At 41.6% G+C, this 25,321-nt stretch overlaps 1 protein-coding gene across 8 annotated transcripts in view; it reads right to left on the bottom strand.

Moving 5' to 3' along the window:
* ralgapb (Ral GTPase activating protein non-catalytic subunit beta) overlaps positions 1-25,321 on the bottom strand; it is a 125,072-nt gene that overhangs the window by 78,937 nt on the left and 20,814 nt on the right. For 4 of the 8 annotated variants that reach the window (XM_078236958.1, XM_078236959.1, XM_078236960.1 and 1 more), the window contains exons 2-7: positions 19,139-19,362; positions 8,965-9,167; positions 8,004-8,167; positions 4,434-4,620; positions 3,264-3,395; positions 2,488-2,666 (exon numbers count right to left, since the gene is read on the bottom strand). In XM_078236958.1, the coding sequence (XP_078093084.1) occupies positions 2,488-2,666; positions 3,264-3,395; positions 4,434-4,620; positions 8,004-8,167; positions 8,965-9,167; positions 19,139-19,321 (1,048 nt within the window). In that variant the 5' untranslated portion in view covers positions 19,322-19,362. Of the gene's footprint in view, positions 1-460; positions 506-2,487; positions 2,667-3,263; positions 3,396-4,433; positions 4,621-8,003; positions 8,168-8,964; positions 9,168-19,138; positions 19,363-25,321 lie in introns of all 8 variants that reach the window. The other 4 variants (XM_078236954.1, XM_078236956.1, XM_078236957.1 and 1 more) reach the window with 2 other exon arrangements.

The raw sequence follows: 25,321 nt of genomic DNA, 5'->3' as shown, positions 1-25,321 counted from the left end.
GGAGCATGGAATGCTCCAAAGATAAAATACATCAAATGGCAAGAGATCACATTGAAGCGAATGCTAAATATCTGCAGGCTAAGTAAAGTTTGGTATTACATTGATAATTACCTAAAAAAAAATCTAAAGGTGACACATTTAAACAATTAAGATAACTGCAATTTGTACTATTCTACATACTCTGTACCACCCCACTCTTTTGTAATGCCTCTCTATTTTCAAGTCCTTCAGTGATTCAAAATTGTCAATTACAGGGTCAGGCAAGAAAATACAAAGTGCAAAATGGAAGTGTGTTGCTTGCATCTGCATGGTCGTATCAGACAGAATACTGCAGCTTTAAAAATCCTGCGGTTAATATAAATCAGATTGGCAGGAAACAAGGAGTGCATTGGTAACCCTTATACCAGCTCCAATATTACTGATCAATGATGGAATGGGCCAAATGCTCAAGGCTTTATACCATAAGGGGGTAACCTTTCCCGAATGATATTGGTCCTTGCAATGCCTACGAAACAAAAAGCATGGCACCGTTTAAAAATACAAAGTTGTTTTCAGCATGAAATTCAAATTTCTAAAACTTAAAAATGTGACCGAAAATAGCGCACACCAACCTCTGCCGGCTACTTACCCAGTAGTCCAAAAGTTAATCAGCTCAAGAACCGCCAGACCGGCACCTTATATAATTATTGACAAACAAGAAACTGCTCTAAATGCATGCAAGTGCCAGCCAAGTAATTCTGAGCTTCTGTTGCATGACCACAAACCCAATACCGTGTGTGATCAAAAACATACCAGATCAAGCATGATTACAAACTTCAGGCTTTCTGCTCAAGATTAAATGAAGAATTGCATTTGGTTCTAATGTACTCAGGTGTTGCAAGCAAATTATGGAAGAGAGATAAAACAGGCGCCAGTTTTCAATTGGCACAGAAGCAATAACATGCAACAAGCTACCCAAAGAATTGTAGTCAGTATATTATTAGTAATAGGGTGATGGAAACGATAACTTGGAGATTCATCATATTCTAGAACAGTACAAACAACACATGATGATGAAAGGATTATTAAATTCTCCAACCATGTAATTGTCAAGGAGACATTTAACATTGTCTATTTGCTGTCTCAAATCCACCTATTTGCCACATTGCATCTTCCAATACCCCTCAACTAAGCTGACATTTCTTTAGCTGTCAGCCCTCATGATTATTTCATTTGTGTGCGCTTCTGTTTGGTCCTCAGATCCATTTCACTTCTTTAGCTAGGTAATGTGGTCTACATCTCATGATTGTTCCACACTTGCTATCCCTTTTGCAGTACAGGACAATAATGGTTTTACCAGGAATTTCATGGCTTGTTCAACATCCAATGTTCTCACTGACCTGAAAGCCCCAGAATACAGTCTCATACAAACAATGAGCAGGAGTCCATTCGGCCCTTTGAGCCTACTTCATCATTTAATAAGATAATGGCTGATCTGATAGTAACCTCAAAGATTCTCAAAAATATACAAAGGCTCTGCTTCCACCATCTTTCAGGAAGAGAGTTCCAAAGACTTAACCTTTAGAGAAAAAATTGTGCCTAATTTCTGATTTAAATGGACAACCCTTTATTTTTAAACAGTGATTGTAACTGTGCACATTTTTTCTTTCCTTTTAGGATAGCAATCATATGCCTCTTTGAATATCTCAATCAAACCTGCACCCAAAGTTTGTTCTAGACTTCAACGACCCTCCGCTTGAAAAGGCATTTCATCACTTTCACTCCTTTTGCCAATTATTTTAAATCTGTGCCCTCTAGCTTTTCATGCTCTTCAGTGGGGACAGTTTCTGACTATTTACTCTATCTATATCCCTGATGATCTGGAATACCTCTATGGAATCTCCTCTCAGCCTTCTTTTATAGAACATAGAACAGTACAGCACAGAACAGGCCCTTCGGCCCACGATGTTGTGCCGAGCTTTATCTGAAACCAAGATCAAGCTATCCCACTCCCTATCATCCTGGTGTGCTCCATGTGCCTATCCAATAACCGCTTAAATGTTCCTAAAGTGTCTGACTCCACTATCACTGCAGGCAGTCCATTCCACACCCCAACCACTCTCTGCGTAAAGAACCTACCTCTGATATCCTTCCTGTATCTCCCACCACGAACCCTATAGTTATGCCCCCTTGTAATAGCTCCATCCACCCGAGGAAATAGTCTTTGAACGTTCACTCTATCTATCCCCTTCATCATTTTATAAACCTCTATTAAGTCTCCCCTCAGCCTCCTCCGCTCCAGAGAGAACAGCCCTAGCTCCCTCAACCTTTCCTCCCCCAACCTTTTCTCCACATTCCAGTTCAACGCACGCTGTTCATGGTGACATCGGTCAATTGCAGGAAAAGGATGCTTGCTCAATGTTTTAGTTGAGGAGTGGTGCTTAGATATATCAATGAAAAAAGATTAAAATGAGTATTAAAGCAGAACATTAAAAACACTCAAGTTACCGAGAAAGGCATCCACTAGACAGCTGATACCACGCATGGCTCGGAAGAAGATCTGTGGCAGTTGTTTGAGGCATGGATGTTGCATCATTTCCTGTGCCATCCCACTGACACTCAAAAGTTGTTCCTGGAATTTTGGTGTGGTGCTTATGATGGCTGGATTACTCAGATCCACTGGATTGCTGAAATGAAATCAGAAAGGATTCTGAAAAAATGCAATTTCATCAGAGCAAAACGGGTGCATTTATATAACTCTGAATAAGAACATAATCCACAAAGATCAAAAGTACTTTCCCAATCTGCTATAATAGCTACTGTTTATACCAAACTCAGTGTCATTTGACAGGGTGAATAGAGAAAGACTATTTCCTCTGATTGGGGATTGAGTCAGTGATGGGGATCAATTTAACACACAGGATGTGCTATGCCACAGTGAACAGATGAGCAGAGATCTTTGATTGAAAAAGTGGATAAACGTTTGAAGCAAAGGATGAGTATAGGGCTGCGGGGAAAGAGCAGGGCGCTTGTTTTTGATTTTTTAAAGAGCCGACACAGACAGTGCTCCTTCGGTGTTGTAAACTTCAATGGCTCCAATGACAATATGATTTTTTAAAAAATGCAGAGTCATTCAGAGTGATGGTTTCACCAGATATAAACACTTAATCTAATCAGGAAGATGAGTGACCTTGCAAAAGCTATCATTTTACATCAGCAACCTAAAAGGCAGGCCATGTATGTATACAGCTCTGAAACATACACAAAAATTTACACATTCTCACCTAAGCATGTGCAAAATACGAAACCAAGTCTGTGAAATGCAATCGTTATCCATATCTGCTGGAATCAAGATTGCATCTTCATCTGGAACTTTGAATGGAGGGAAAGAGGGACCATAGGTAAACCGCAGCAGCCTATCAGAAAGAGAAATAACATTTGAATACAATTAAACAGCGTAGCCGGAACTTTCTGGCTGTTCATGCTGACACACCCTGCCACAGGCTTCACTGCAGTAAGGGGTGCGTTCAATGGGAAATCGCATCGACAACAGTTGGATGAGAAGATCTTGCTGCTGGCCAATGGCCTCCACCACCAAACACGCAGCGGGTTGCGCGATAAATCCCGCCCAGCAGCTTCCGCTCCAAACACATAGAAGTAACCTCATTCTCCACTACCTCTGCTCTGTATACCTGCGATCATCTTTCGCTATAGTTTAATACATTTAATTTTCCAAATCTCTTCTCCAAATGGCTGGCTAGCAACAATTTTTAATTCAACAAATAGTCAAGGTGTAATAAAACTCTATTCAGGGAACTCTGTGGTGCAATGGATTGGTTTATATTCTCGAACACTCGAAGCGGATCCATGCTTGAATTCTTTTTGTATCGATTCATTCTACCCGCTGTGCTTTTAAGGTCTCAAATGAAATATGGAACAGTCTTTGGGATGTTCTGTCAACTGTGGCTCTTGGGGTCAGAAATCATGATTCAAGTTCCACTCCATAGCTTCAACACAAAACCTAGCAGACAGTCCTGTGTGGTACCAAGGGAGAGGTGCAATCCTTTTCATCTTTTGGAGCCCTAACTTATTCAAAGACAGGGAGTTCTCAATGCCCTGGCCAATATTTATCCCTCAACTAACATAACTAAAGCAAAAGGCTTCTCATTGCTGATGTGCTGTGTACAAATTTACCGCCTTGCTTCCAACATTGCCTAGAATGCAAAAACACTTCCCTTTGTGACATCCTGAGGTCATTAAAATGTGCTGCAGAAATGCAAGCATTTTCTTTTTTTCCGTCATTTTAATGGTACTATATGAATGCAAAGTTAGTTTTTCAAGTTTGGAAAGCACATAAACATAAATAAGCTTATTAAAATAGTTAGTTATAATCATAGAGCTTCTGACAAATTAGTTATGCCAGGGAGTGCAAAATCAAGTCTATAGATGCTAACCTGGAGGTCAGTGCACAGATGACTTTACTCCACTGTTCTACCACAGCTGGGTGATGCCTCCAGTTGGCCAGCATTTCTCGAGCAGTCTTCCAATATGGTGGTGTTGGGAAGCATCGTGTACAAGCCAGGAACCAGACTTCAAAGAGTACACCAATTAACTTATCAGCAAGATTTTCTGCTAGTCCTCCTAATGCGAAGCAAATTAGCATAACATTTAAAAGCCACAATACATTTGTCTCATTGGATATGTACTTGAAAAGGAAATATTTACAAGGTTATTTGGAAGGAACGAAGGGATGGAACTACTTAGATAGCTTGAATGGCCTCCTTCTGCGCTGCAACGATCTATGGCCCACAACTTCCAGCGCAGTGGCAATTGAGTCTGATTACAATTCTGTTCCTAGTTTGTTGCTCCTATCTCACACAACATCCCAATTCGGGCCGTGCAAGATCTGGGTAGCAATGGGTTCGCGAGGTCTACTGTTGAGTCCAGGGGAGCCATAGGTAAGTACGCCACATCCCATTTTTTTTTTTAAACAGCACCAGCTGTTATAAACCAGGTAGGTTTGAAGGTCCAGCCACTTTGACAAGTCAGATAGAAGTATACAAGATAAATGGGTAAGATTTGGGGTCAGGTCAGTACATGGTAATTGTCTGGGGGGATAGGAGGGGAACACCCCCAAAATGATTAATAACTACAAAGGTAGAATGTACCCCAATTACAGTAACTTTTAAAAAAGTCTCTCTCTTCTGAAAGAAAATGCAGCACAACATTGTTTTCTAACAACCTATCAGATTAGTTACCATGCAACTGTGACGAAAGTGTGCAAATGATATGTATATATAATGTGTATTTTCATGTTTCAGGAAAATGTTTTAAAGTTCAGCTTTTTAGAAAAAAAACAGGTAGTCAGTATATCTGGAAGAAATACAGCTCAAATGCTGGGGAAGCAGCATAATTACTAATTTCAATCTTGTAAGTGGTTATGTGAAGTAGAGTTAATGGACTTTTGTTTACTTAAATTCCCCTGGGATTTCAGATTAGAGTGATTGAGATTGACAGGGTCATATGATGTTGTGGTTTGTGTGTGGTACATAGAAAGAAACAGGCTTTGCAGAAAGAAGTTGGCATTTGGCTGTTCAGGTTGAAGTTGGGGGAATTTTGCAGGCTTCTGAAGGCTCTATATCTCTCTGAAAACGCCAAGGCTTTCTACATTCATTAAATTGGTTTTAAATCTGTAAGAAGAATTTTGCTTATTTGGAACTGAAATAGTGATAAGTTAGAAATTGTTCAACTGTTAAGAGTGAAGCTGTTTCATTTTATTCGAGTTATACTTAAACTGTGTTATGAATAAAAGTTTTGATAAAATATCCCAAATCTGTCAGTGCAATTACTCCTGGGGCGAAGAAATATTGGGGTCCAGTCTACCTTGGCGTTCTGATCCAGGACCCTAACAGAATTAAGATTTTATTTTCAAGACTAAATAGTGCTTAAAATCTAGTTAAAGTTGTATGTCCTTGCATAACCTGGTTTAATAACAAGTCTCTCAGGGGCATTCCAAAGTCAGTAAAAGAAATCATTTTCAACGCTCACATGCAGTACACTCACTGGCTGAGAATGATCACTGCTCTGACTGATCAAGCCAGAAAAATAAAAATCAGGATATTTTCTGGGAAGGATGGAGTCATCAAAATTAATGTTGTTGTCTCCACTTGAACTGTATTAGTAACACTGGAGAGATGTTGAAATGGAGGGGGTGTCCAGGATAATGGGAATAGATGAACAGGGGAATAGCAATTGGCTGTTCTCAAATCACTGTTGATCGGTACCTCAAATCGTTTACCTGCCGTAATTCCATATTCTGTGATACCTCACTAACAAAAATCTTGATTCTCGTCTAGAAAATTTAAATTGGTGTCCAACATCCATTTTGGCAGCAATTCAGATCCAGAATTTCACTACCCTGTTTCTGAAGACTCTTATCATAGAACCATAGAAAATTACAGCTCAGAAACAGGCCTTTTGGCCCTTCTTGTCTGTGCCGAACCATTTTATGCCTAGTCCTTATCATATGGTTTAAAACTGGGATTTGTCGATGCCTCAACAATTCCAGCTTTTGGATCCAAGAAGTTGAGAGAAGGGCACTCTCTGTTTGTGTCACACAGTATTGTAGTCCCCAAAAGATGCCCACCTAGCAATATTTGTCTGAGGAATATAAAGACAGACAGCCTTTACTGCATCTTGATTGACCTCTATGTCCTGGAACAGTGAACAAATTTCCTACTAAACACAACACCCTACAAGTGATCACTTACAGAAAATGGGCTCAAGACCACAATATTATGCACCACAGAAGTCAAGGCAGCAGAGGTTCTCCAAGTAAACGTGTAGGTAATTGAATTCAAAATAATATCTATGTAGTTATGTAAGTTTAACTTGTGGGATTAATTACTGTGGGAAGAAAAAAAGTGCTTCAGATTTTTAAAAAGTAATTATTAGATGTAAACTGCTGAAAATTCTGTTAATTTCACAACCTTAGCAAAAGCAAATTACTTCTAATACTGGAAATCAAACAAAAACAGAAAATGCTGGCAATAATCAGCACATCAGGTTGCATCTGAAGAGCTAATGTTTTAGATTGTGACTGTTCATCAGAGCCTATGAAAAGTCACGACCTGAAACATTAACTTTGTTTCTCTCGCTACAGATGCTGCAAGATCTGCTGAGTATTTCCAGCATTTTCTGTTTCACAACTTTGGCACCCTACTTCACTTTGAGCTGGACTTGTGACTCCATATCCACTCCATCAGGATCCACTAATTCCAATGGCTATTTTTGTACTTCTGGGACAAATATTGCCAGTTGGGTTTAGGTTATGGACCACAATACTGTGCGGAACCGATAGAAGGGGTCTTCCTCACAGATTATCTGCTGGGACCCAGAGACGTGTATGTAAATACTGCATCTTCCTCAGCACATCTGCTGCTCAAACCCTCAATGTCTTTGTTACCGCTAAACTCGACGACTGAAATGTACTGTTAACGGACCTCACCTTTCATAAACCTGAGCTCATCCAAATCTCTGCTACCGGATCCTAAAAATTAGCACCAATTCTCTTCATCCATTACCGCGGTGCTCCATGATCAACACTAGCTTTCCCAGCCAGCAACACCAATATTAAAATTCTTACCTTTGTTTACAAAGCCCTCTATGATCTTGCACTTACCCACATCTCTTAGCTCCTCCAGCCCCTCAACCCTCCGTGAATGCTGCACCCCTCTAATTCTGACCTCTTGAATTTGTTTGTTTTCACTGCCCTGACATTGGTGGCCATGCATCCAGGTGCCTAGACCCAAAGCTCTGAAATTCCCTCTATAAACCTGTCTCTCCATTCTCTTTCCTCCTTTAAGATGCTCCTTAAAATCTACCCTCTTTGACCAAGCTTTTGGTCACTTTCCCCAATATTTCCTTGAATACGTATGTCTGATTGACACTTCTGTGAATTACGCTGGAAAGTTGTACTAGGTTAAAAATGTGATAGAAATTTATGCTGTATTGGGGTTACTAACCTGGAACTGTTGGAGCTGCCAAAAGAGTGTCGTTAATCTGCAGTAGGAAAAGTAACAGTACTTCCCATGTTTCCCTCGTCATGTTGGCAGATTCACGTGCTAATTTCTGGACTGCAGCTAGAACTCGCAGGCACAGTGTGATCTGGTTATGAGCATACTCTGATCTGAAAGCAAATTGTGTTAAAAAAATAACATAGTCAAGAACAATGCATTATGAACCAATGCAACATGTCAATTCAATTTAGTTTGGCATCAGTCATTGCTGATTTTGTTATTGAATCTCGATCCTTTTTGTTTCACAACATTAAGTTTCATTATTGTTTTCCCTGTACAGTAACCGCATATTACCCCCTGCCCAGGAATATGAGCAGAGAGGTTGTTCAAGCCTCCAGCAATTCAGCTTTTCAACATGAAGCCCATGAAACCCTTGCGGACTGTTATTATGGATATACCACTGGGTTAACATGTTGCAGCAAAGAAATGCTGCCATATTAAATGGGACAAAAATGGGGATTTTATGGAGATCTTATTGAAGTATGCTGACAAAAGACAAGTCAACCTTGGTCAAGATTCAGATTATGGAATATTTCAGTCCTGGCATTCTTCCCATTCTATCTTTCTCCATAATCTGCTAATTATGCTGTTTGTTTTCTTTGAATGCTTCAATGAAATCTGTATTTACTGTGATTGATGCCAATCTATTTTGTGACTTAAGTTTAAAAAAAAGTTAAAGGAACTACAATCTCAATACATCAGAGAGAACTTATTTAAATGTGGAAACTTTCAGTCTTGGTCAGAGAGCATAAAACAGATGAGAGTAGAACAGCATCCGGCATTTATCCTGTGCCGATTTCATCTCCACTGAAGGTGAGGGAAAGGAAAATAGGGTTGAATGCATAATGACAGTGTTCCACTACCGCCTGTCTTACATTTCCACTGAGGCAAAGTCTTTGATACTTACCGGGGAACAAACAAATTCTGTAGGTGCCTGAGAATAGTTTGCACATATAAATTTGGTTCTTTGATAATGGGCTGAGGGATAGAGTCACGGCGAGCCACCAAAGCCATGATCCAGTCAGTATAAACATCCACACATAGTTTGACCGTTTCCCCATCCAGAGGCAGAGTCAGTCCATAACAGAGCACCTCCATGGTCCATTTTACCTACCCAGAAGAATAAAGCACAAAATCAGTGTCTATGCTCGCAAACATTTTTTCAAATGACCATTTAGAACTCAAATGATTCCATTCAGCCTCACACCACTGGGTACACAAGGTCACTCCTGGCAGTCAGTTTCTAATCAGCCAGCAAGACTACAGCTGTGGTCAGGAACTGCCTCCAGCCAAATGCCATATGGACACTCCAAAGCTGTCAAGGGTTTCCAAAATTTGAGGAAGCCGTGAAGCACTCAGTTTTAGAAAACGTAGAAACTAGGGGCAGGAGTCGGCCCTTCGAGCCTGCTCCGCCTTTCAATATCACCGCCATACTCCAGCACTCTCTCTATACCCTCGATACCTTGAGTGTCGGGAAATTATTTCCTTCTTAGTTATATTTAGTAACTTGGTCTCCACAGCTTTCTGTGGTACAGAATTCCAGAAGTTCACTACCCTCCCGAGTCAATAAATTTGTCCTCATCTCAGTCCTAACTAGCCTAGCCCATATCCTGAAACTGTGACCCCTTGTTCTAGACCTTCCAGCAGTGGGAAACATCATGCCTACATCCAGTGTCTAGCACTGTCAGAATTTTCTACATTTCAATGAGATCCCCTTACATTCTTCTAAATTCCAGTGAATACAGGCGTAGTTGGCCAAATCTCTCTTCAAACAGCAATCCTGCCATCCCAGGAATCTGTGTGGTGAACCTTTGCTGTACTCCCACTTTGGCAAGTATATCCTTTCTTAGATAAGGAGACCAAAACTGCACACAATACTCCAGGTGTGGCCTCACCAAGGCTCTGTATAGCTGCCATAAGACATCCTTGTTCTTATACTCAAATACTCCAGCAATCAAGAACAACTTAACAGTTACCTTCCCAGCAAGTGCTGCTGCACTTGCATGCTAGCTTTCAGTGACTGGTGTACAAGCACAGCCAGGTCCCTTGGTACATCAACATTTCCCAATCTATCACCACTGAAATAATACTTTGCCATTCCAACTGAAGTGAATAACTTCACACTTACCCACGGTATACAACATCTGCCACATATTTGTCCACTCACTCAACTTGCCTAAATTGCCTCGAAGCCTCTTTACATCCTCCTCACTATTTACATTCCCACCAAATTTTGTATGGTCAGCAAACTTGGAAGTATTACATTTGGTTCCCTCATCCAAATCATTGATATATATTGTGAATAGCCGGGAACCAAGCACTGATCCCTGCGGGACTCCACTTGTCACTGCCTGCCATTCCAAAAAGATCCATTTATTCATTCTCTCTGCATCTTGTCTGCTAACCGATTCTCAATCCATGCCATATATTACCCTCAATCCCATACACTTTAATTTTGGCACACTAACCTCTAGTGGGACGTTAACAAAACTGAAATACTTCGCACCCACAGGTTCTCCCTCATCTATTGTTAACTCCATCCTCAAAAACTCCAGTGGATTAGTCAAACATTTCCCTTTCATAAATTCATGCTGACTTTGACAAATCCAATTGATATTTAAGTGTCCTGTAATCACATCCCTTAAAATAGATTATAGCATTTTCCCTACTACTGATGTTAGGTTCACCAGTCTGTAACTCCCTGTTTCCTCCCTCCCTCCTTTTTTAAATACCGGGGTTACATTTTCCACCCTCCAATCTGCCAGAACTGTTCCAGATTCTACAGAATATTGGAAGATGACAACCAACGCATCCACTATTTCCACAACCACCTCCTTTAGTGCCCTGGGATGTAGATTATCAGTCCCTGGAGATTTATCGGTTTTCACTATTTTCTATGAATACTAATTTCCTTCCATTCCTCCTTCTCACTAGATCCTTGGTTCCCTAGTTTTTCTGGGAAGTTATGTGTGAAGTCTTCTGTGAACACAGAACTAAAGTAGTTGTTTAATTGCTCTGCCATTTCCCTGTTCTCCATTATAAATTCCCCGGTTTCAGACTGTAAGGAACCTACACTTGTCTTCACGAATCTTTTTATTCTTACATACTGGTAGAAGATTTTATAGTCCTTTATGTTTCTTGCAAGTTTATGCTCATACTCTATTTTCTCCCTCTTAACCACTTTGTCTTCCTTTGCTGAATTCTAAACTGCTCCCAATCCTCGGGCATGCTACTTTTTTCGAGCAACTTTATATGACTCCTCTTTGGATCTCATACTATTCTTAATTTCTTTTGTTGGCCATGGTTGGGCACTTGGTGTTTTTACGGAAGAAAGGAATGTATAACTGCAGTGTTTTGTGCATGACTGGCAGCTACTTGCAATTGACAATTATTTGAATCTATTAAGAAGTGACAATTGCTTGGGGGTATTTCATGAAGTGAAGCTGCTGAATTGAGTAGAATTATGTTGACTGGAATCTTCAGGAAGAGAAGTTATACCAGTTTAGCTCCTCCTGCTGGAAAGCCTATAGGGAGAAGAGGATACAGCTTGCATAAAAGGTGAGTAAACTAAACCTAGCAGATAGGTCACACACATTTATCATTTATTTCAGAATAAATAGGAACATAGGAGCAGGAGTAGGCCATTTGATTCAATTAAATCATGGATGTTCATCTACCTCAGTGCCACTTTCCTGCACAATTACCTTATCCCTTGATGCTATTAATCTCCAGAATTCTATAGATTTTGGTTTTAAACATGCTCAATCATTAGGTTTCCACAATCCTTTGGGGTAAAGAATTCCAAAGATTCACCACCTTCGTGAGTGAAGAAACTTCTTCTCTCAGTGCTAAATGGCTTGGCCCTTAGTCTGAGATTGCTTCCCATGGTTCTCATCTCTCAGCCAGGGGAAACATCTCATCTACATCCATGCAGTCAGGCCCTGTAAGAATTTCGTATTTCGCATTGAGATCACTGCTCATTCTTTTGAAACTCTCGAGATGCAGAGGGATCTGGGTGTTCTACTGCATGAGTCTTAATATGCAGGTACAGCAAGTAATTAGGAAAGTTAATAGAATGCTATCATTTATCGCCATGTTCTAGTTAGCCTGTCCAAGTCCACTCGAAACATACTTGCAACCTCCTCACAACTTACATTACTACCTAGTTTTGTATCAGCAAATTTCATTCCCCCTCATTCAAAAGATTGCAATGGATTGTGAACAGCTGCGGCCCTAGCACTGATCCTTGTAATATCTCAATAGTAACAGTCTATCATCCTGAGAATGACCAGTTTATTTCTACTCTCTGCTTTCTGTTTGTTATCCAATTCTCAAGCCATACCTGTATATTACATAGAGTCATAGAGGTTTACAGGGTAGAAACAGGGCCTTCAGCCCAACTTATCCATGCCGCCCTTTTTTTAAAAAAAAAACCCTAAGCTAATCCCAATTGCCTGCGTTTGGCCCATATTCCTCTATACCCATCTTACCCTGTAACTATCTAAATGCTTTTTAAAAGACAAAATTGTACCCGCCTCTACTACTACCTCTGGCAGCTTGTTCCAGACACTCACCACCCTCTGTGTGAAAAAATTGCCCCTCTGGACACTTTTGTATCTCTCCCCTTAAACCTATGCCCTCTAGTTTTAGACTCCCCAACCTTTGGGAAAAGATATTGACTATCTAGCTGATCTGTGCCCCTCATTATTTTATAGACCTCCATAAGATCACCCCTCAGCCTCCTACGCCCCAGAGCTAAAAGTCCCAGTCTATCCAGCCTCTCCTTATAACTTAATGCATCAAGTCCTGGTAGCATCCTAGTAAATCTTTTCTGCACTCTTTCTAGTTTAATAGTATCCTTTCTAGAATAGGGTGACCAGAATTGCACATAGTATTCCAAGTGTGGCCTTACCAATGTCTTGTACAACTTCATCAAGACATTCCAACTCCTGTATTCAATGTTCTGACCGATAAAACCAAGCATGCCGAATGCCTTCTTCACCACTCTGTCCACCTGTGACTCCACTTTCAAGGAGCTATGAACATGTACCCCTAGATCTCTTTGTTTGTAACTCTCCCCAACGCCCTACCATTAACTGAGTGAGTCCTGCCCTGGTTCAATCTACCAAAATGCATCACCTCGCATTTGTCTAAATTAAAATCCATCTGCCATTCGTCAGCCCACTGGCCTATTTATGCAATACCTAATCCCAAGCAATCTAATTTTGTTTACTAACCTCCTTTGTGGGACCTTATCAAAAGCCTTCTGAAAATCCAAGGAATCCGCTTCCATTAGTTCTCCTTTATCTCTGCTACAAGTAACAATCTCAAAAAACTCCCAGTCAGTCAAACATGATTTCCCGATTATAAATCCATATCGAGTCAGCCCAATTTTCCCATTACTTTACAAATGACCAGTTATCACAATCTTTATAACAGATTCTTACATTTTCCCTACTACTGACTTCAAACTAACAGGTCTGTAGTTCTCTCCCTCCCTTCTTAAACAGCGGGGTTAACACTTGCTACTTTCCAGTCTGCAGAAACCTTTCCAGAATCTACAGAATTCTGAAAGATAGCCTCCAATGCATCGTGCTAGCAATGAGCTTGATAGCAGAATACCACGTCTATGTATATTAGCTGAACTCCTATGTCACTAAGACCAAGTGAGGTCTTCAGGCAAAGTGCAAAAAGAGGGTAGCAAATAATTAGACTAAAGCAGGCAGATGGACGATTTTTAATAAGATGTGTATTTTACATAGAGGGTTTCGAGGAAATGGGACAGGTGCTGTGCCAGCTCCTTATGTTATTGGAACTCTTCCCTGATACTGGAGTGAAGCTAATGTGGCCGCAAACTTTAAAAAGAGGGATAAGACATACGTGAGCAACTACAGCCCCAACAGCCTGAGGCAATCACTTGGGACTCAATACCTCATGACTAAAGTGGAAAAGGGCACATCACGAACACTCAATATGGCTTCAGAAAAAGGAGGTCCTGTCTTACTTTTTTTTGAAGTCTCTAAGATATCGGACAAAGGAAACCTAGATTCTCCAGCTTTTGATAAAGGTACTGCATGAGGAATCTCTACAAGACTCAATCTTCAGGTATTGGTTGCAATTTACTGTGCGAGATAGATAGCTGACTCCAAGAAAGCCCAGTAAGGAGTCTAACAACACCAGGTTAAAGTCCAACAGGTTTATTTGGTAGCAAACGCCACTAGCTTTCTGAGCGCTGCTCCTTCGTTAGGCGAGTGGGAGATCTGCTCATAAACAGCAAACAGGGCATATAAAGACACAAACTCAAGAAAGCCTGCAGGTAGAAAGTGGCTGTAGGTGGATTTGGGTCGGCCTGGAAATGGATTACCAACAGAATCCCAGGGAGATCAGTGTGAGGACTGCTACTATTTACATTAATGATCTAGATATAAATATTGGGCAGGTTAGCAAACTGAGAGTTTGAGAGCCAGGACATTTCATGATGCCATTCTACTACAGTAGGTACACTGAAGGATCTAGCAAATTATGTTCAATTTTTAAAAAGTGTAGTGTTATACACATTGGCAGTGCAAATGCTGAACATGCATACAACTTCAAGGGAATGAATTAGAGTCAGTTTAGAAAGAAATAAATCTTGGTATCTATTGCACAACTCTTTAAAGGTTCATGACCACAGCTGTGAAGCAATAACTAGAATGAATAGGATGCATTTACAGGACAATTCACTATAAAACAAAGCATACTAATTTGTACTCATGTAAAACCTTGTTTAGGCCTCGGCTATAACAGCGTCTCAGTTTAGATCTCCTCACATGGCAGGTAATAATGTCAGAAAACAGAGGTAGTTTTAAATAATCTATATTTGTATTTGTGGGTATTCAAATATGGCACAGCTTCAAGTTTAATTTTTGGGGGTCTGTATTTGAAAGACTTCAGTTTGGTTTGGATGCATGTTTGGCAATGAGAGTTTACAATGAAAGCAAACAGGGTTTAAAGAAAGACGATGATGTTGCTTGGCAACCAAAGGCCACACGAGGTTCGGAAGAGTTTAGTTTTAAGCTGGACCCAGAAGAAACTTGATGGGGCCAGGGAGCTGCAGGGCGCAGACTTCCCAAAAGAACAAAGTCCATAAACCAGGGAGCTGGGATGAAAGTTATGTCTCAGGAAGACAGTTAAGTTAAAGGAACAAAGAACAAGATCCTGTTAGGTGGGGTTAAATTAAAAAAGCAGAGAAAGTGCTCTGAGTTAAAGAGACGATTTCAGGAACCAGATTCAAAATGGGAAGCCAAACATTGATATTTTAATACAATGTGAAGCAGTAGTGTTCTGTTGACATAGCTGGATACCCGAGAGACTGTATGGAAACTTGCACGTGGCCATCCAAGGCAGAGGAATACTGAAAGGAAAAATTGAAATCCTGGAAGTGGATCCTTGGTGAAGACATCCAAGAGAAAGCACTATTTGGGTGAAGATTCTAAGATATGTGGATTTCTCATTTAATCCCTCCATCGGGTGGCACCTGCCACTTGGTTTCAGAGTATGGTGGGTCTGACCACATTTCGCCTATTGGTTTACATGGACTGAGTACTTACTGAGAACATGAGTATTTAAAATATTTTATAACTTGTGTCATCCTTATAAATATTTGTATACCTATAAAAAGGTGCAGTGGGAACAGTGTATCATAGTTAATCTTTTCTTGTTCAATAAATGTTTTGTTCTTTTGTTGAAAGTTAATTGGCAGTCCTGTGACTCTGTTCAGCCACATCTCTAAGCAAAAAGTAAAAGTTAAGGTCTATTGAGGCAGGGTTCCATTCTGGGACCTGACTGGAGGACCACAGAAATAATTCCTAGTTTCAAGCAATTAGTTGCTCAGAGACTAAAAGAGCTAGGACTTGACACTTAAGAGAAATGCAAATTTGCGGTGAGTCTAACCTCAGTGGTTGGTAGGTTGACGGAGAAGATCCTGAGGGACAGGATTTATGAACATTTAGAGAAGTTTAGTATGCTCAAAAGTAGTCAGCACGGCTTTGTCAAAGGCAAATCGTGCCTTACGAGCCTGGTGGAGTTCTTTGAAAATGTGACTAAACACATTGATGAAGGAAAAGCGGTAGATGTGGTTTACATGGACTTCAGCAAGGCGTTCGATAAGGTCCCCCATGCAAGACTTCTCGAGAAAGTGAGAGGGCATGGGATCCAAGGGGCTGTTGCCTTGTGGATCCAGAACTGGCTTGCCTGCAGAAGGCAGAGAGTGGTTGTAGATGGGTCTTTTTCTGAATGAAGGTCGGTCACCAGTGGAGTGCCCCAGGCATCTGTTCTGGGACCCTTGCTGTTTGCCATTTTCATAAATGACCTGGATGAGGAAGTGGAGGGATGGGTTGGTAAGTCTGCTGACGACACGAAGGTTGGTGGTGTTGTGGATAGTTTGGAGGGATGTCAGAAGCTGCAGCGTGACATAGATAGGATGCAAGACTGGGCAGAGAAGTGGCAGATGGACCTCAACCCAGATAAATGTGTAGTGCCCATTTTGGCAGGTCAAATGGGATGAAGGAGTATAATATCAAGGGTAAGACTCTTAGCAGTGTAGAGGATCAGAAGGACCTTGGGGTCTGGGTCCATAGGACTCTTAAATCGGCCTCGCAGGTAGAGGAGGTGGTTAAGAAGGCGTTTGGTGTGCTGACCTTCATCAGTCGAGGGATTGAGTTTAGGAGTCGGGAGATAACGATGCAGCTTTATAAGACCCTTGTCAGACCCCACTTGGAGTACTGTGCTCAGTTCTGGTCGCCTCATTACAGGAGGGATGTGGCAATTATTGAAAGGGTGCAGAGAAGATTTACAAGGATGTTGCCTGGATTGGTTGGCATGCCTTATGAGAATAGGTTGAGGGAGCTCAGCCTTTTCTCTTTGGAGAGACGAAGGATGAGAGGTGACCTGATAGAGGTGTACAAGATGTTGAGAGGTATAGATCGGGTGGATTCTCAGAGCCTTTTTCCCAGGGCTGAAATGGCTGCTACGAGAGGACACAGGTTTAAGGTGCTGGGGGGTAGGTACAGGGGAGATGTCAGGGGTAAGTTTTTCACTCAGAGGGTGGTGGGTGAGTGGAATCGGCTGCCGTCAGTGGTGGTGGAGGCAAACTTGATAGGGTCTTTTAAGAGACTTCTGGATGAGTACATGGAACTTAATAGGATTGAGGGTTATAGGTAAGCCTATATATAAGCCTAGGTAGGGATATGACCGGCGCAACTTGTGGGCCGAAGGGCCTGTTTGCGCTGTATTTTTTCTATGTTCTATTTGATCAAGTTTTATTTGACGAAGAGTGTTGGCAAAAGGCTTCAACTAAATAATCTAGGATGGACTGAGGGTTGGGGGGGGGTCACAATATCAAGTTATCCAAGTACTAAGGTAGCGGTCAAAGAATTAGGGTAAAGGTCAAGGGTTAGTTTTCACAGCAAAATGGACCTTTAAAACACATTGTCGGATTGTACAGTCGGTGTTCATTTGCTGAACTCTTTCAAGCGAATGTTGGGCATAGTTTTTGGCTGGGACTGAGACCTCAGCTCCTCCAGTCAAGAACATACATCATTCAAAGTGAGCCGGGACATCCCTGTTCCTGTGTTGTAATTTTCTTTGTTCTTTGGGGTTTTAGTTAAGTCGGGTAGCATGGTCGGTGCAGGCTTGGAGGGCCGAAGGGCCTGTTCCTGTGCTGTAATTTTCTTTGTTCTTTGACATCTGACCAATTACTAGCTCAATGGTGGAGTTCATCATTTTGTGAATAAATAAATCTTAATGTTTGATCTACTCAAAAAGCCAGAAATTTGCATTTGTGTGATAGTTGCCAAGACGGTTTGGTGTTTTAAAAAATAACCATTTGCCTCACTGAAGCTCCGCACATCATTCACGTGAGGTGAACATGTGGTGTTACTCTCAGTAGTGAACTTACAGACCACTATTTGCATTAATTTAACATTCAAATCCCAAACCCACTACTTTGATCTTCTGTCCATGGAAAGACTCAACCGTAACTTATTTTAAAGCTTTTAACTTCCTGTCCTTTGATCAAATTCAGTAAAATAACTGAAGCACAGTGAGACATCATAGACATGGACCAGAATTTTACTGTCTCTTTGTCACGGGAATCGGATTAGGTGAGGGGTGGACCCATGGAAAGCTTCAGGAGAAGCGAGGCCGTAAAACCCGTCCATTGATTTTTCTTAAAAGATTAGAGATGTTTATTGTCCCATTTTGTCAAAAAGCTGTTTGTGAGAAAGTGTCCGTATCCATTCTGATAGCAGCTTCAGCTGGCATCAGTTTTTTTGATCCGTTATCGCAATTCTCCTGCTTCTCGTTCATTCCAAAAGTACGAGCACATCTCCCGCATGGACCGGCCCTTTCAAGTTTTGAATAATGGATCAGTTGCTGTCATCCATAAATTTCACACGGACCCGACTACATAGAAGGACTGGCTCGCCAGGGACTAAGAATTTTGGCTAGTTTGATGGTCCGAGTCTGCAGACCCTCCATGACGGCTGCGGTGGTGGAAATGCTTCAGGTTTCACCATTTGCTGTGGTGGGATTCGAGTATATGCCTCGAGAGCATTGCCATGGCTCTCTGGATTACCAAATCATTGAGAATACCACTAGGCTATCAGCTCCAGATATAAATAATTGGATAACTAGAGACATTTTGCCAGGAGCTCAAGTGGCCAGAACTAAGATAATTAAGAGGAAGAGCAATTAATTTTTTAGTGCAGCTAGTTATGGTCAAGAATGCAATACCAGAAAAGACAGTGGAAGTAAATTTAACAGCACCTTTAAAAGAAGGAATTGAATAAAAACATATAAAAAGAAATAAGTTGGAGGACAATGTGGGGGGAAATCAAAATTAAAACAAGTGTAACTAATTGGTAGCTCTTTCAAAAAAGTTGGCGTATGGTTCTATAGAGCTGTATATAAAATAATATTCACAATATAAACATGTGTTTTCTTTTTAATGTGCACAGGTCAGGACATTATAAAAAATATTTACTCAAAAACCTATTTCAATCTTAAAGTACAGCACATGGATCAATCTTCAAATGCCTCACCTCTTTGTCGGTTTTTAGAATGCTTTCATTGCTGGTTGAAGAACTGTTCAGTCCCTGTCCCAGAGGACGGACCACAGCATGAGCCACATCTTTACCAACGTTGCTGGGATAGCTGTGCAGAACGCTCATGTGACCTCGGTCGCTCTGGATGACGAGTTGCAAAGATCGCCACTCAGAATACATGGTGCGTTAGTGCCACACAACCCACTCACTTCAACATCTGTCTGAAAGACAAGAATCAGACACCAACAAATGACTTAAGGTTTTAAAGAAACATTTAAAATCACACCATGTTTGACCCGGTCACTAAAACAAACCGATATTGAAGCTTGCAGCATTTCCACACCCAATACCACTTCACAAGTAAAGTTTTCCAAGATTCTCTTTAGCTAAATGGTTAGGACTCTAGCCAAGTGGAATATTATTGGAAACATAGGATGGAAGGATTTATAAGACCATAAGACATAGGAGCGGAAGTAAGGCCATTCGGCCCATCGAGTCCACTCCACCATTCAATCATGGTTGATTTCAACTCCATTTACCCGCTCTCTCCCCATAGCCCTTAATTCCTCGAGAAATCAAGAATTTATCAATTTCTGTCTTGAAGACGCTCAACGTCTCGGCCTCCACAGCCCTCTGTGGCAATGAATTCCACAGACCCACCACTCTCTGGCTGAAGAAATTTCTCCTCATCTCTGTTCTAAAGTGACTCCCTTTTATTCTAAGGCTGTGCCCCCGCGTCCTAGTCTCCCCTGTTAATGGAAACAACTTCCCTACGTCCATCCTATCTAAGCCGTTCATTATCTTGTAAGTTTCTATCAGATCTCCCCTCAACCTCCTAAACTCCAATGAATATAATCCCACGATCCTCAGACGTTCATCGTATGTCAGGCCTACCATTCCTGGGATCATCCGTGTGAATCTCCGCTGGACCCGCTCCAGTGCCAGTATGTCCTTCCTGAGGTGTGGGGCCCAAAATTGCTCACAGTACTCCAAATGGGGCCTAACCAGTGCTTTATAAAGCCTCAGAAGTACATCCCTGCTTTTGTATTCCAAGCCTCTTGAGATAAATGACAACATTACATTTGCTTTCTTAATTACGGACTCAACCTGCAAGTTTACCTTTAGAGAATCCTGGACTAGGACTCCCAAGTCCCTTTGCACTTTAGCATTATGAATTTTGTCACCGTTTAGAAAATAGTCCATGCCTCTATTCTTTTTTCCAAAGTGTACGACCTCGCACTTGCCCACGTTGAATTTCATCAGCCACTTCTTGGACCACTCTCCTAAACTGTCTAAATCTTTCTGCAGCCTCCCCACCTCCTCAATACTACCTGCCCCTCCACCTATCTTTGTATCATCGGCAAACTTGGCCAGAATGCTCCCACTCCCGTCATCTAGATCGTTAATATATAAAGAGAACAGCTGTGGCCCCAACACTGAACCCTACGGGACACCACTTGTCACCGGTTGCCATTCTGAGAAAGAACCTTTTATCCCAACTCTCTGCCTTCTGTCTGACAGCCAATCGTCAATCCATGTTAGTACCTTGCCTCGAATACCATGGGCCCTTATTTTACTCAGCAGTCTCCCGTGAGGCACCTTGTCAAAGGCCTTTTGGAAGTCAAGATAGATAACATCCATTGGCTCTCCTTGGTCTAACCTATTTGTTATCTCTTCAAAGAACTCTAACAGGTTTGTCAGGCACGGCCTCCCCTTACTAAATCCATGCTGACTTGTCTTAATCCGACCCTGCACTTCCAAGAATTTAGAAATCTCATCCTTAACGATGGATTCTAGAATTTTGCCAACAACTGAGGTTAGGCTAATTGGCCTATAATTTCCCATCTTTTTTCTTGTTCCCTTCTATTATGATTATAATTTGATGACCTACAAGAGTAAAATTCAGAACCAAAAAAAAAATCCACCAGGCCTAACAAGCCTTTGTGATCACCTTCTTTATCACTATATCCCTTCGTGAATTCTGTCTCCAGGATCTCATCTAATTGTCCCTTAAACCTACTCATGTTGTTTGCTACAGTGGTAACTTACTCCACAAATACAATAGTTGTTGCCAACTTTCCAACACTCTAATGTGCAGCCAAGCAGAATTGAGATGTTCAGAAGGTGCGAACATTGATAGCTATGTTTCCATGAAACTCGGGATCTCGCATTTGGAAAATTCTGCACAGAACTGTTCCAAATACAAAAAAGCCTAAATGGTTGATCCTAATAACAGTACAGATATTAATGATCTGATTCAGCTCAGCTTCACTGTTGCTAGGTCAAATTCCTGGTTTTGTAGAGCAACTTTACTGTAGTGAATCAATAAGGCAGCCAACCACCAATTTTTCAAGGGCAACTGAGGGTCAACAACAAATGCCATCTTGCCAATATCACCCACATTCCAAAGAGTAAAATCAAACCTTCCTTTTCTGTGTAGCAACAAGTCTAAAGCCAAATTTAAAAAAAATCACAACAAGAGTATAAAATAGTCAGCAGCACACAAGTGGGAAGCAATGAGAGCCAATGTTATGATAAATGAAGTAAGAAGTTTAACAACACCAGGTTAAAGTCCAACAGGTTTACTTGGTAGCAAAAGCCACACAAGCTTTCGGAGCTCCAAGCCCCTTCTTCAGGTGAGTGGGAATTCTGTTCACAAACAGGGCATATAAAGACACAAACTCAATTTACATGATTAATGGTTGGAATGCGAATACTTACAGCTAATCAAGTCTTTAAGAAACAAAACAACGTGTTGTTTGTTGTTTTGTTTCTCAAAGTGTGAGATATAACTTAGGGTTAGCTAAAGTTTACTGCAACTGTATAAGGCGTTGGTGAGTTGACACCTGGAGCAGTGTGTGCAGTTTTGGTCTCCTGATCGGGGGAAGGATGTTCTCATTGCAGTGGAAGTGCAGCAAAGGTTTACCAGGTTGATTTCTGGGATGGCAGGACTGTCATCTGAGGAATGACTAAGTCCCTGAGAATTATATTCACTGGAGTTTAGAAGAGTGAGAGGGGATCTCATTGAAAGTTATAAAATTAATTCTAACAGGATTGGACAGGGTAGATTCAGAAAGAATGCAGTGGGGGTGTCCAGAACTAGGGGTCATAAACTTGAGGATATGGTGTAAACCTTTTAGGACTGAGGGGAGGAGAAATGTATTCACCCAGAGTGGTGAATCTGTGGAATTCACTGCCACAGAAAGTAGTTGTCTGATTTCAAGAAGAAATTAGATATAGTTCTTGGGGCTAAAGAAATCAATAAATTGGGGGGGGGGGGGGGGGTATTGAATTTGATGATCAGCCATGATCATAATGAATGGCAAGCAGGCTCAATGGGCCGAATGGACTACTCCTGTTTCTATTTATTATGTATATTTCAATGTAATAGGATTTGGGTTATGTAACTGGGTCAGTATTGGAGCAACCTTTCAACTGTACTCCACACATGTCCGAATGCCTATTCTCTTTTCCTTTATTCATGGGATGTGGGCATAGTTGGCCAGGCCAGCATTTATTACCCATCTCTGATTGCCCTTGAACTGAGTGACTCGCTAGGCCATTTTGGAGAGCATTTTAAGAGTCAACCACATTGATGTTGATCTGGAATCGTCACATGCGGGCCAGACATAAAGGCCATTAGTGAACCAGATGGCTTTTTACAATTGACAATAGCTTCATGGTATTTATTAATATTCCAGATTTTTTTAAAAATAGAGTTCAAATTTTACCATCTGCCATGGCAGGATTCGAATCTAGGTCTGCTGATTACTAGTCCAGTGACAATATCGCTACGCCACCATCTCCCCATAAACATTCAAATTCTCAATTGATAACATTTTCTGCCACTGTGATGTACAATATCACTCAACATGCTACAAGGCAAAATTTCAAATGCTGGAAAATTTTGCTGCGGTTAGCAAAAAGTAACAAAGCAAAGAATTTCAAATTCAAATACACCTCTTGGCTCATCAGCCATTGGACAACTAGTTAATTTTCAACATATAAACTTCCATATTTAAACAGTCCCTTATTTACACAGTGATATCAGTTCTATACTGGGAGCAAATTCTACAAAACTACTTCATCATCTAAACAATATAAAAACAATCTATTGGTGCACGCAGTGAAGCATGTTGCAGTTAGTGCTCATTATGAAGCTTTAAGGATGGCTGGCTGCATACAGTCTGGTAACAAGACATTTTGTCCAGACCAGGAGCTGACGTGACATCCTGAAATTTCACTTTTGTGATATAATTAATGGGACAATGGAAAATCAACGATTGATGTGAGCTGAACGGAAGTTCATCATTGGTGGTACTGGACACAAAATATCTTCTCCCAAACGGCATGATTCCAGGAAAGTCTGGGGCAGCACATCATAATGAAAATACTCCTTCATTTTTATTCACTCATGGAACATGAGCGTCGCTGGCTGGCCAACGTTTATTGCCCTTTCCTAGTTTTCACAGTAACTGCATTGCAGTGTTAATGCAAGCCTATTTGTGACTAATAAATAAAATTTAACTTTTAGTTGCCCTTGGTGAGAGGGCAGTTGAGAGTCAAAGAACAAAGAACAGTACAGCACAGGAAACAGGCCCTTCGGCCCTCCAAGCCTGTGCCGCTCATTGGTCCAACTAGACCATTCGTTTGTATCCCTCCATTCCCAGGCTGCTCATGTGACTATCCAGGTAAGTCTTAAACGATGCCAGCGTGTCTGCCTCCACCACCCTACTTGGCAGCGCATTCCAGGTGCCCACCATTCTCTGTGTAAAAAATGTCCCTCTGATATCCGAGTTATACCTCGCCCCTCTCACCTTGAGCCCGTGACCCCTTGTGATCGTCACCTCCGACCTGGGAAAAAGCTTCCCACTGTTCAACCTATCTATACCCTTCATAATTTTGTACACCTCTATTAGGTCTCCCCTCATTCTCTGTCTATCCAGGGAGAACAAGCCCAGTTTACTCAATCTCTCCTCATTGCTAAGACGCTCCATACCAGGCAACGTCCTGGTAAACCTTCTCTGCACTCTCTCTAAAGCCTCCACGTCCTTCTGGTAGTGCGGAGACCAGAACTGGACTCAGTACTCCAAATGTGGCCTAACCAACGTTATATACAGCTGCAACATCAGACTCCAGCTTTTATACTCTATACCCCATCCTATAAAGGGAAGCATACCATATGCCTTCTTCTCCGCCTGTGCTGCCACCTTCAAGGATTTGTGGACTTGCACACCTAGGTCCCTCTGTGTTTCTATACTCTTGATGGCTCTGCCATTTATTGTATAACTCCCCCCTACATTAGTTCTTCCAAAATGCATCACTTCGCATTTATCTGGATTAAATTCCATCTGCCATTTCTCCGCCCAATTTTCCAGCCTATCTATATCCTGCTGTATTGTCGGACAATGCTCATCGCTATCTGCAAGTGCAGCCATCTTCGTGTCATCCGCAAACTTGCTGATAACACCAGTTACACCTTCTTCCAAATCATTTATATATATCACAAATAGCAAATAGTCAACCACATTGCTGTGGCTCCAGAATCACACGTAGGCCAGGTCAGATAAGGACAGCAGATTTCTTTCCCTAAAAGGACATTAGTGAACCAGATGGGGTTTTTTTAATTCATTCGCGGGACATGGGGGTCGCTGGCTGGCCAGCATTTATTGCCCATCCCTAGTTGCCCTTGAAAAGGTGGTAGTGAGCTGCCTTCTCAAATCGCTGCAGTCCATATTCTGTAGGCTGTCCCACAATGCCGTTCAGGAGGGAATTCCAGGATTTTGACCCAGCGACTGCGAAGGAACAGCGATATATTTCCATGGTGAGTGGCTTGGAGGGGAACTTGCAGGGGTGGTGTTCCCATCTATCTGCTGCCCTTGTCCTTCTAATTGGGTTTGGAAGGTGCTGTCTAAGGATCTTTGGTGAATTGCTGCTGTGCATCTTGAGCGTCAGTGGTGGAGGGATTGAATGTTTGTAGATGTGGTGCCAATCAAGCAGGCTGCTTTGTCCTGGATGGTGTTGAGCTTCTCGAGTGTTGTTGAAGCTGCACTCATCCAGGCAAGTGGGGAGTATTCCATCACTCTCCTGACTTGTGCCTTGTCGATGGTGGATAGGCTTTGGGGAGTCAGGAGGTGAGTTACTCGCCGCAGTATTTCCAGCCTCTGACCTGCGCTTGTA

This window comes from Mustelus asterias, chromosome 20 (assembly GCF_964213995.1).
Source record: "Mustelus asterias chromosome 20, sMusAst1.hap1.1, whole genome shotgun sequence".
NCBI classification, from domain to species: domain Eukaryota; kingdom Metazoa; phylum Chordata; class Chondrichthyes; order Carcharhiniformes; family Triakidae; genus Mustelus; species Mustelus asterias.
The sequence above is the reverse complement of the archived record's forward strand: the minus strand, read 5'-3'. Positions and strand labels throughout refer to the sequence as shown.